Below are 13,283 nucleotides of genomic sequence, written 5' to 3'. Positions count from 1 at the left end.
AGGTATAAAGCAATAACATTTCACAGTGATGTATATTTGGGGAAAACAAACATAGCAATTTATAGACATAAGTACAAAATGACCAAAGGAGCCTCCCTATGATATTCAAATCTAGCATTTACCGCACCATTATACAAAATAGTTTTTAAGACGACAGGTTGCAGGGGAGTTTGACAGTGAAAGCCAGAGAAATAATGGCAGCAAATGAAAGGATTATAAAGTAGTTAAATATACTATTTCCTGATCATTAGCGCTCTAAGTCAGTTATGCAAGGTTTTGTCCACTGTACAGAAATAGGTTTGCTGATCTGTATGGACTCTCTTCAGCTGGGAAGTCTAGATGTATGCAATAACTACCGTATATACTCGAGTATAGGCCGACACAAATATAAGCCGAGGCATCTAATTTTACCACAAAAAACTGGGAAAACGTATTGACTCGAGTATAAGCCTACGGTGGGAAATGCAGCAGCTACTGGTAAATTTCTAAATAAAATTAGATCCCAATAAAATTACATTCATTTAATATTTATTTACATTGTGTGTATATAATGAATGCAGTATGTGTGTGTGTGTGTTTGTGTAGTGTGTGTGGATATAATGAATGAATGCAGAGTGTGTGTGTGTGTTTGTGTAGTGTTTGTATATAATGAATGCAGTGTGTGTGTATATAATGAATGCAGTGTGTGTGCATATAATGGAGAGTGTGTGTTTGTATGAATGCAGTGTGTGTGTATATAATGCAGAGTGTGTGTTTGTATGAATGCAGTGTGTGTATATAATGCAAAGTGTGTGTTTGTGTGAATGCACTGTGTGTGTATATAATGAATGCAGTGTGTGTTTGTATGAATGCAGTGTGTGTGTATATAATGCAGAGTGTGTGTATGAATGCAGTGTGTGTATATAATGCAGAGTGTGTGTTTGTGTATATGATGCAGAGTGTGTGTGTGTTTGTGTAGTGTGTGTAAACTGGGTGGGGGAAGGGCATTTATATTATTTTAATATTTTTATTATTTTATTTTAATATTTTTATTATTTTAATATGTAATTGTTTGTTTGTTTTTTGGCCCCCCTCCCTGCTTGTTACCTGGCCAGGGAGGGGGGATATGTTAATCCCTGGTGGTCCAGTTGTATGGGCTGTGCAGTGGAGGGGCCGGCAGCAAGCTGTTACTTACCTTTGCAGCAGCTCCGTTCATCTCCCAGTGTAAATCTCGCGGTCTGCGGGTCGCACGGAGCGTTGCCACGGTAACCCGTGGCAACGCTCTGACAGCCGCGGGTCTCGCGGGATTTAAACTGGGAGATGAACGGAGCTGCTGCAAAGGTACACCAGACTGACATGCACTCTCTTTGGCGGCCCCACCTCCTTTTCTAGCAGGACCCCCCATTTTGGGCATTGCTAGTGACACATGTGACATGTAGGTCCCTGTAGACACCAGTAAGCCCACCCATACTATCTCCCTAATGTTGGGAGGTGTATAACTAGATAAACACGAGAATCTCTAGCAAATGAGGAGGTTGTCTGAATTAACAAATATGCTAACAATATGAGTACCTTGATACTTTTTGTGGTCATATAAAAAGAGCATTTGTAAGGCAAAGATCTCAAAGAAGTGCAGTCACCATGAAGGCCAGTAGAATGTTTCTTCAGATTTCTCAATTTTTGAGATTTCCGGAATTTATGTAGACATTATGTAGACCATTTCCGTTGGCTTTCTTGGAGACAAAGCAAGAGTGGAACTGCATAACATGAAGACACTTCTGCCCCGTGCACATCCAGACTTATCTTTGAGTAGAAAATATGTTAAGCTGTAGATCCTCAGGCTTAACCTGTAATAAAGTCTAACAACCAAAAAGAAAACAACCTTATCCTGGACATTCAACACTTCTTTAGGATATGGTCTTGCTAGTCCTAGATTTCTGAATAGTCCGAGTTGGATTCACAAATCAGAACTATGAATTGCAGCAATATATGCGACTTGCAAAATATTTTACTATGATTCACAACTTTTTAAAAACAAAATACTGGAGGGAGCGAAGTATAACTTTTCAGGCACATTAAGGATCTGGAAAAAATAACAGTACAGGATAACAGACAGGATACTGGTAACTTCTTAAAGGAGCACTCCAAGCGCCATAACCACTGTTGCATGTTGTAGTGGTTAGGTTGCCAGGTGTGTCCTGCCTTCATGCCCCAACTCCAGTACTACAATCCAAAAGCCCAAAGCTGCAAAGAAGCTAATGAGCTAGCACCACCAGGATTAGCTCAGACAGAAATATTGAAGTAGTTATGGCAGCGAGCAGGGCTTAGCAAACCCCAGGTAAGAAATCAAACTGTTCTGTTCTAGCATGACTACTTACAGTGGGGGACACCAGGGAACAGTATAGTGGTTATGGTGCTTGGAGTGTTCCTTTAATACTGTAAATTGATCATTCTAGCTTCTAAAGGGAAACGGTTACTATGCAGAAGGTTTTCTGTAGAATGTGCATATGCAAATAATTATTGAAGAGGAAACAAATTCTGGTGGATGTTTTCTTTTCTGGATTACTTATGGCACTGGTAATATTTAAAAGCATCAAGGCATTCTGTAGCATTTCATTAAACACACAAATGTAAATGTATCCAGTCTGAAAATGTCATACTCACTCTTGTACTGCTCTCGCTATAGATAGAGCCGTTGATCCAGTTTCGTTAACACTGTCTAAGGTCACGTTTGGCAGATCATCATCATCACTATCACTTTTTATTTGTCTCGGAGAGAGTGCTCTGGGATCCATATGTGCTATAAAGAGAATGAACATTGTAAAAAAAAATTAATGATTTGACAAAACTACAAATGTGTGTTTTTTTGTGTGGTTTTTTTTTCATTCTTTTTCAGTTTTTAAATGTAAAATTCATGCCTGTTTGTCCTGGCACAGCCAGAGCATACCATGCAAATTATTTAACCCCAAAGATGCTTTACAAATGAGTGCATGTATACATACACCACTGTGGAAACAATGTCTTTCTAGATGTCTGAGTGTGAAGAGTGCTGCTGGGTACTGCTGGGTACTCTGTTATTTAATCAACTGCACAAGAAAAATAAAGAATTAAAAAAAAAAATAGTGCTGCAGTGGTAATTGTTTTATACTGCACTATGAAAGCTAATAACTTCAATAACATTTTACTAGGGTGAGGGGACTAGTAAGTATCGCTTTCAGAGTCATAATTTAAGCATATTTGCATGAGAGTTTGCTTGCTACATTGTTTTAGTATTAGTGGCAAAGTAGACTAGAGGACTGTAGAGTGGTGTACACCAACCCTGATATTACTCAAAAAAGCACAAAAAAATTAAGTTTTTATAAATACACTATACTTTTTTGATAATGATCAAGGGACAAAATGATACATTCATAGTACTCCTTAAACAATGTTCACTAAATTTAATAAAAATCTAAATTATCATGATTCATGAATTCAAAAGGTGCCAACAGTCCCAAATATGCCTGGACAGTCCCTCGTTTTCAAATCTGCAGATTTCAAAATGCACAATGGGACCTGGCACTAAGACCACACACACAGCGTTTTAGTCATCTTCCGTGCATGGTTTGCTGGAGGAACAGACTGTCAGTCACTCCTTTAGGGGTGGGCCGGTCTACTTGATGTCAGTGTTTGTGTACCACATACTTTATTATATATATATATATATATATATATATATATATATATATATATATATATATATATATATATATATATATATATATATATATATATATATATATATATATATATATATATCTTAAATCTCCAAGTTCTATGTTACTGGCTAGGCCTTTAAAATAACTTGCCACTGCAAGCCTGGAGAGTCCATTGCATATTCACCAGGGGTGGATTTCTGCTCACCTGGGCTCATTGTTACACTCACCAATGGCTAGTGGCAAGTGGAAATTTTACACCTAACTTTTAGCCTCCATGTTCCTACTCCAGCAATTGGCATTGTGACATGAATTAAACTTGTCTTGTCTGCTAATATCCTATTGGCACCTTTTTTACTTCAGCACCATTATCATTGTTACAGTTAGCTCAAACATCTTTCCAGCAGTTCAGGAACATACTTATAAATTATGACAGGGTGGCACTGTTCCCCCTGACTGTCCATTCAGAGTTGATCTTATCCGGTCTTGGAACAGAATGAACAGAATGAAAAATTAACGTACACTTTACAATATTTATAGGAAACATATTTGCCCCCCAAAAAGTCTTTTAACCCCAAAACCCAAAGTGGAAAGTGAACATTTGCATATTTTATTTTTGGGGGAGGTAGGGAATGTTTGCACACCGAGCTAATCCTGAGTTAGCTTACCTTCAAGATTGTTGTTTATCAAATTATCTAAACATTAAATAAATGAAGGTAGTTCTTTTACTTTGGCCATCAAGAAATAAGTAAAGGATGAACTGCTTCTTGGCCTGTCAATGCAGATCATTGTGCACATTACGCCCCATACAGATGCAACAGAAAGAACTGCAGTGTTTAACCCCTTCAGGAACGGCCTGTTTTTGCGATGTTTGTACGTTAAGGACCAGAGCAGTTTTAACACTTTTGTGGTGTTTGTGTTTAGCTGTAATTTTCCGCTCTCTCATTTACGGTTCCCATACAAGTTATATATTGTTTTTTTCAGGACAAAAGGGGCTTTCTTTACATACCATTATTTGTATTATGTCCAATATTGTATTTAAAAAAAATAATAAAATATGGTGAAAAATTAAAAAAAAAAAAACATGTTTTTGGACTTTTACTTGAAAAATCTTTTACTTATCTACAAAAGCTAATGAAAAAAACTGCTAAATAGATTCAAAATTTTGTCCCGAGTTTAAAAACACCCAGTGTTTACATGCTTTATTGCTTTTTTTTGCAAGTTATAGGCCTATAAATACAAGTAGGAAATTGCTGTTTCAATATATATATATTTTAAATGTATCAATAGTGACCTTGTAACACCGTTATCTGTCATAAATCCCCGAAACACACCTAACATGTACATATTTTTTTTTAAAGTAGACAACCCAGGGTATTCAAAATTGGGTATGTCCAATTTTTTTTAGTAGCCACTTAGTCACAAACACTGGCCAAAGTTAGCATTTATATTTGTTTGTGTGTTAAAAATGCAAGAAACGCTAACTTTGGCCGGTGTTTGTGACTAAGTGGCTACTAAAAAAGGCTGAACATACCCCATTTGCAATACCTTGGGTTGTCTTCTTTTGCAAATGGTATGCCATCATGGGGCTAATTCTCATTCCTTGGCTACCATACGCTCTCAAAGGCAACCTAACCAATCCGACAAATTTCAATAAAAATAAAAGTAAAATCAAGCCTTATATTTGACCCTGTAACTTTCACAAACACTATAAAACCTCTACATGTGGGGTACTGTTATACTCAGGAGACTTCGCTGAACACAAATATTAGTGTATCAGAACAGTAAAATGTATCACAGCAATAATATCCTCAGTGAAAGTGCTGTTTGTGTGTGAAAAATGCAAAAAACTTCACTTTCACTGACAATATCATCGCTGTGATATGTTTTACTGTTTTGAAACACTAATATTTGTGTTCAGCGAAGTCTCCCGAGTAAAACAGTACCCCCATGTACAGGTTTTAGGGTGTCATAGAAAGTTACAGGGTTAAACACAGTGCTAGCAAATTAAATTATCTGGACTTTCGGCCTGGGTTGGCAGGCAGGTCCCTCAAATTGCAATCATTAAAATTACTTAATTAGGTAAAAATATTACATAAATACACATGTAGAATTTTAATATATATACATATTTATATATTTGACGTCTACGTGTATATTTATGAAATTATTTATGTAATTATGTATATGGACATATGTATATTTCGTATTGTTTTTATTTATTTATTTATACATAGATATATATATCATTACATTCTAAGTATATTTTGATATAAATATATATATATATATATATATAAAAAGTAATAAATGTAGGCTTGCACTCACGGTCTTGTAGGTGGATAAAATTTCCTGTTTATTTCAATTCATTAAAACATGGTTGCTGCCATTATCGTCAACGTTTCAGCCACTCCTGTGGCTTTCATCAGGACCAATTCAGCATAAAAACATTTCATTTACAAGTTGCTTCTTATATACAGCTAACTAAACTTAAAAACAATGCTTACCACCTGTGTTCTCGAGTACCCGGCGTCTATCACGATCCTGTGCGCATGTGCGAGCACGTCAAACCGGAAATGACGTGCCCGCGTCATCAATTCGTTGCCATGGTAACCCGAAACATAAACGGACACCATGGCAATGATATACTGCAGCACAGAGCCAGGGTATCCACAGAGTGGGGAAATTTACAACATAAAATCACATGGCGCCCATGTATGCTAATACATACATGTATAAATTTGAAGAGGAATATATACTGAAACCATATCAACACCATATCATCAAATATTTCCGTTTTATCGATGATGTGCTGATCCTGTGGAGGGGGACAGTCCAGCAAGCTCAACAGATGGTGGAATCAATCAACATGCTACCCACACCTGTTAGGATGACGGCGGACATCAGCAAGGAGAAAGTCCATTTTTTAGACGTAGAACTCTCTATAGTAAATCAACAAGTCGAATTTAGTTTATATTCTAAACCTACGGATCGCAATACAATCCTACATTACACCAGCGCACACCCCAGAAACCTGAAAAATTCCATTCCGCAAGCACAATTTCTTAGGGTTATAAGAAATAATTCGACAGACGAAGCCAGACAAAAACAACTGGTACAAATGAGAGGTAAATTCTTGGAACGTGGATATGATGGGAGAGTCCTAGATTGGGCATTGGAAAAAGCACAAGAGAGAGCGACCAAGCCACAGGACCCCATAGAAGAACCGAGACTGGTCTTCCCCATCACATTCCACAATAAGGCGCAGAAATTATCCAATATCGTTAAAAGGAATTGGAATATGCTGGCACTTGAGGAATCCTTACCCAGGGAATTTAGACAACCGCCAAGAATTTGTTTTCGTAGGAATAGGAATCTGAAAGACATGCTGATACGTACAGACCCGGTACAAAGTTATATGACACCCCAGAAAGTGCAGATACGGGGGAGTGTGCGCTGTTTGGGATGCGTAACATGTGGCCACATGGCACCGGCACGCACATTCACGCATCCTCACAGTACTAAGACATACAAGATCAGATATACTATTACCTGTAGGTCTACGTTTATTATATATAAACTATCATGTCCCTGTGGACTGTGCTATATTGGGAAGACGGAAACCCAACTCTGTGAGCGGATCAGGGGGCATAGGTCCAACATCAGAACGGCATATAGGGATGGAACTTCAGATAAGCCGGTGGCCAAGCATTTTTTGGACAATGGACACGCCCTAATTACCTTAAAATTCGTGGCAATCGACCACGTCCCCATACCAACAAGAGGTGGCAACAGGGGTAATATGTTGATACGCAAGGAAGCCTTCTGGATTCATGAACTGGACACGGTTGCACCAAGGGGCTTAAACGAGCAGTTATCATATGCCCCATTTATTTGAATTAAGGCTGTAGAAGCTTAATATCTTCTTGAGTAAAGCGATGTTTTAATATATATATGTTTTTTCTCTGAGGGCAATAGAATACAGGCACATGGTTGGGCACATATAAACACGTAGTCTCACTTTATTACAGAGAACATGTTGGTGTATATGACTGCAATGAATACCACTTTAATATACATAAAAGCAATTAGTATCACTTTAATATAAGATGCGGATTGGTAGATATTGGTGGGCAACCACGATATGGTGGTAGTGTGGTTTCACTTTATTAAGTAGAAAGAGCACTTTAATGTATATAAATGCAATAAGTAACACTTTCATGTACATAAATGCATTAAGTACCACTTTAAATAAGATCCACGATATGGTGGGAGTGAGGTTTCACTTTATTAAGTATAAAGAGCACTTTAATGTATATAGATGCAATAAGTAACACTTTCATGTACATAATTGCAACAAGTATCACTTTAAATAAGATCGGCAGATCACATATGTCTGCCTTTAACAGCACAGAGTTTCACTTTATCAAATACGGTGAGCACTTTTATGTACATAAATGCAATCAGTATCACTTTAATGTATATAAAAGCAATTTGTTTCACTTTAATGTATATATAAAGGCATGAGTATCACTTTAAATACTATGGAGGAGTAGTGGTAGGGATTGAGTTGGGAGAAGATGTGAGCACTTTTTACACTATATGGAATTTTTAGTACAGTGTACTTCACCTAGTTATATCTAGGCAACACTTGTTTAGCATAATGAAGTTATTGCTTTATGGATTTAAATGTTAAAATATATGTAAATAAGTAAAATAGAGCGCATAATAAATATTCATATGAATAGTGAGAGCCATGATGATACTTTAAAACAGTAGATCATCATGTTTGACAAGCCCATCCCATTAGACTATATGATTTATAATGTTTGGGAATAATTGTGTTAGGTAAAAGTATGTTGCACCAGGCAGAGATAAAATATGTATTGATTGTGTGATTTTATGTTGTAAATTTCCCCACTCTGTGGATACCCTGGCTCTGTGCTGCAGTATATCGTTGCCATGGTGTCCGTTTATGTTTCGGGTTACCATGGCAACGAATTGATGACGCGGGCATGTCATTTCCGGTTTGACGTGCTCGCACATGCGCACAGGATCGTGATAGACGCCGGGTACTCGAGAACACAGGTGGTAAGCATTGTTTTTAAGTTTAGTTAGCTGTATATAAGAAGCAACTTGTAAATGAAATGTTTTTATGCTGAATTGGTCCTGATGAAAGCCACAGGAGTGGCTGAAACGTTGACGATAATGGCAGCAACCATGTTTTAATGAATTGAAATAAACAGGAAATTTTATCCACCTACAAGACCGTGAGTGCAAGCCTACATTTATTACTTTTTATATTTTTTGGCTATGGCTTTATGAGCACCCGGCACTTTATAAAACGTTGAGTGTGTGTGCTGGGAAATACTGCATATTATATATATATATATATATATCAAAATACTGTTAGAATAAAATTGCATATATAAATATTTTTTTATAATTATTAAAAATTATTTTTATTTTTTGTTATTTATTTTTATTAACATATTATTTGTATTTTATAATAATATATATATACCATATATAGCAATTATATATATTGTATATATTCGTGTGTAATTTAAATATAAGTGTATTTTTATATTAATATACGTATATATACAGTGGGACCTCAGTTTACAAATTTAATGCGTTCTCCGGGACATTTCTTAATGCGAAACATTTGTAAACCGAAACGCTGTTTCCCATAGGAATGCATTGAAAACCAATTAATCCGTTCAGGAGGTCAGAAAAAAGTCAAAATGAGCTGGCATGGAAACCAACCCACAATGCAGAACACACAATAAAGGCATGTAAACGAGTAAGCTCAGCTCCCTACCTTTCCACAGCTTGAGAAATGCACCAAAAAGTCCCAAAACAACTGCAAACAATTTCCAGAATGGCTCCAAAACTCGATGCACAAACCCCTCCAACACCTCCACACTCGGCGCCACGTGCTACCCACAGGCTCCAGCATGCAGGGAGCGGTGCTATAAACCTCCCAGGTGCAATGCATCCTGGGGAAACTTGCTTTGTGTTGCGAAAAAAAATTATAAACCAAGGCATTATTTTCAATGGATTTTCATTTGTAAACCGAAAATTATGTTAACCGAGGCGTTTGTAAACCGAGGTCCCACTGTAAATATAAAAATACACTTAATATGACATTATATATATGATACATATACATATATTATATATAGATATAATACATGTATATATATATCATATATATATATATATATATATATATATACACATATTATTTTTTTTTTTTTTTACACTGATTTTACACTGTTTTTTTTTTACTTTATTTTTTTGATTTTTCACTTGCAGGGAGACTGCCTGTCAGCACAGACAGTCCCCCTGCAGGCAGATACACAGACACCTATTGCGGTCATGTGATCGAGTTATCACATGGCCGTGGGGTCCTGATCTGCCGAGGGGGGACTGCCCGGGCAGACAGGCAACCCCCCTGGACCGGGTGGAGCACTGATCGCCGCCGTGGGACCGACGGCGATCAGGTAAGTTGCCCAAAACCGTTATGACGGTTCAGGACCGTCAGCAGTCCAAACGCACGTTTTACCGCTGACGGTCCTGAACCGTCAGCGGTCCTGAAAGGGTTAATGGTATATAACTGTTTACAATGAAGTAAAGCAGGTGTTTACAAAGCTGTGAACAAGCAAACAAACAAAACAGCCTACATCAGCTAACATACACGTGCTTGCTTTGTTTTTCAACCTTGGGTCCTTATTTCACCTCTGAAATCCTATGTTAATGCAGTTCCCTAACTAAGCATCTGTGTCCTAATTGATCTGCACTCAGACTGGAATTAACATGTGGTCCACTCTGCTTCTGTAACTGCACGGGAGTGTTCTGCGACAGCTGAGACTCATGGAGTTCATCCTTCAATGAGGGACAGGAAAGTGCAACCATAGCGGTTATCAGGGCTCGAGTCCTGCAGGAACGCGTGGGAACGGCGTTCCTGCACTTTTTTTAGTGCAGGAACGCCGTTCCCGTTCATGGTCCTGCAGGCACTCAGGGAGCGGCAAAAAATGCCGCCCCCAAATGCCCCCCGTGTTCCCCCTGTCATGGGGGGGCCCAAGAGGTGGCCTAATGGCCCCTGAAGGACCCCCCCCTGCCGGCTCTTGTCTCTCCCTGTCAGACGCGGCGAGGGAGCTGTGTCCTCTCTGCTCCCTCTCGCCGCGCCGTTTGCTGATGCTGGGAGCCGGAATATGACGTCATTTCCGGCTCCCGGCATCAGCAGACAGCCCGCGCGGCGAGAGGGAGCAGAGAGGACACAGCTCCCTCGCCGCGTCTGACAGGGAGAGACAAGAGCCGGCCGCACTGAAGCCCCACTGGACCCCAGGGACAGGTCCACGCCAGCTCTCCAGGTAGGGAGGCTGGGTGGACATTTTTAAATTTAAAACAAAATATACAAATTATTTTTGTGTATGTGAGTGTGTGTGTGTGTATGTGTCTGTGAGTGTATGTGTGTATGTCTGTGAGTGTCTGTGTCTGGTAGTGTGTGTGTGTCTGTGAGTGTATGTGTGTGTGTCTGTGTATGTGTCTGGGAGTGTGTCTGTGTGTCTGTGAGTGTATGTGTGTATGTCTGTGAGTGTGTGTGTGTATGTGTCTGTGAGTGTATGTGTCTGTGAGTGTATGTGTCAGGAAAAACTACCATTACTTCCTGAGCCCCTCGATAACCATTATTATGAGCTCTGTGCCAGATGAGGCATGGGTTCTTCATGCCCCCCTCTGGTCCACAGATGATTTGTTTCCCATCAGGAGAGGGAGGCAAGGCAGGTTGGAAGAGAATGTTGCAGAGAATAGAGTTAGAAAATACAAAGCTAAATCCGCAACAAATTCTGTTCTTGTGCTCCATTTATTCTGTAAATTCAAATTTGAAGGTATCGCTGTACAGTAATTTATGCAACAAAATTCACAAAATTACTATCTTGCCTTCTTATTTCACATGATTGGAAGCATTTAGTATATGATGATCTTAAGGGCTATTGCACACAAAATACATCACATTCTGTGATGCTCTGCCGCCACTTCACTGAACAAATACTGACTGAATCATCACTTAACATGTCATGAATCATCATTAACATGTGTGTCTGTGAGTGTGTGTGTGTGTGTGTGTGTGTCTGTGAGTGTATGTGTGTGTGTCTGTGAGTGTATGTGTGTGTGTCTGTGTATGTGTCTGGGAGTGTGTCTGTGTGTATGTGTGTGTGTCTGTGAGTGTATGTGTGTATGTCTGTGAGTGTGTGTATGTGTCTGTGCGTGTATGTGTCTGTGTCTGGTAGTGTCTGTGAGTGTGTGTGTCTGTGAGTGTGTGTGTGTATGTGTCTGGGAGTGTGTGTATGTGTCGGTGAGTGTATGTGAGTGTGTCTGTGAGTGTGTGTGTGTGTGTGTGTATGTGTCTGTGAGTGTGAGTGTGTGTCTGTGAGTGTGTGTATGTGTGTGTCTTTGAGTGGATGTGTGTGTGTGTGTGTATGTGTCGGTGAGTGGATGTGTGTGTGTATGTGTCTGGGAGTGTGTCTGTGAGTGTGTGTGTGTATGTGTCTGTGAGTGAGTGTTTGCATGTGTCTGTGAGTGTGTGTATGTGTGTGTGTGTCTGTGTATGTGTCTGGGAGTGTGTGTGTGTGTCTGGGAGTGTGTATGTGTCTGGGTGTGTTTGTGTGTGTGTATGTGTCTGGGTGTGTTTGTGTGTGTGTGTGTCTGGGAGTGTGTGTCTGTGAGTGTATGTATGTACGTATGTGTGTGTGTCTGTGAGTATGTGTGTGTGTCTGTGAGTAGGTGTGTGTCTGTGAGTGTGTGTGTGCACCTGAGTGTGTGTGTGTACGTGTTTATATATGCATGCAAGTTTTTTTTTTTTCTGGTGGTGGGGTGACGGGGGAACTCGAGTGAGTTCCCACACTTTATTCCCCAGGACTTGACCCCTGGCGGTTATACAGGACAAGTATCAGTGTCCTACTACTAGCTTAAGCATTTATTTATTTATTATTTATGCACCACCCCAATTTTGTCAATGCCTTGCACCATCTGAGCCTGACATATGATACAGTTAAAATATTCCTTTTTTGTCCTACAAGGGATATATATATATATATTTTGACAATCTTTATTTTCGTTGTGGAAATTATACAGAAAACAGTTAAAGGACCACGATATGCACCCAGACCACTTCAGCTCAATGAAGTGGTCTGGGTGCAAAGTCCCTCTAGTTTTAACCCTGCAGCTGAAAACATAGCAGTTTCAGAGAAACTGCTATGTTTCACTGAGGGTTAATCCAGCCTCTAGTGGCTGTCTCACTCACAGCCGCTAGAGGCGCTTCCGCGATTCTCACTGTGAAAATCACAGTGAGAAGACGCTGGAAGTCCATAGGAAAGCATTGAGTAATGCTTTCATATGGGCTGTTTGAATGCACGCGCGGCTCTTGCCGCGCAAGCACATTCGGATCTGACGTTGGCAGGGGGTGGAGAGTTCCCCAGCATAGAGGGAGCCCAGAGCTGGAGAAAGGTAAGTGGCTAAAGGGGTTTTAACCCAGTGGAAGGGGGACCCGGAGGGTAAGGGGGACCTAATGACCCTATAGTGCCAGGAAAACAAACTCCTTTA

General features: G+C 39.5%; 1 protein-coding gene across 2 annotated transcripts in view; it reads right to left on the bottom strand.

The window, feature by feature from the left end:
• KLF12 (KLF transcription factor 12) overlaps positions 1–13,283 on the bottom strand; it is a 269,928-nt gene that overhangs the window by 57,337 nt on the left and 199,308 nt on the right. For both annotated transcript variants that reach the window (XM_063444691.1, XM_063444692.1), the window contains exon 4: positions 2,644–2,779. In XM_063444691.1, the coding sequence (XP_063300761.1) occupies positions 2,644–2,779 (136 nt within the window). The remainder of the gene's footprint in view (positions 1–2,643; positions 2,780–13,283) is intronic.

This window comes from Pelobates fuscus, chromosome 1 (genome assembly GCF_036172605.1).
Source record: "Pelobates fuscus isolate aPelFus1 chromosome 1, aPelFus1.pri, whole genome shotgun sequence".
Classification (NCBI taxonomy): domain Eukaryota; kingdom Metazoa; phylum Chordata; class Amphibia; order Anura; family Pelobatidae; genus Pelobates; species Pelobates fuscus.
This window is presented reverse-complemented; position numbering and strand designations above follow the sequence as displayed.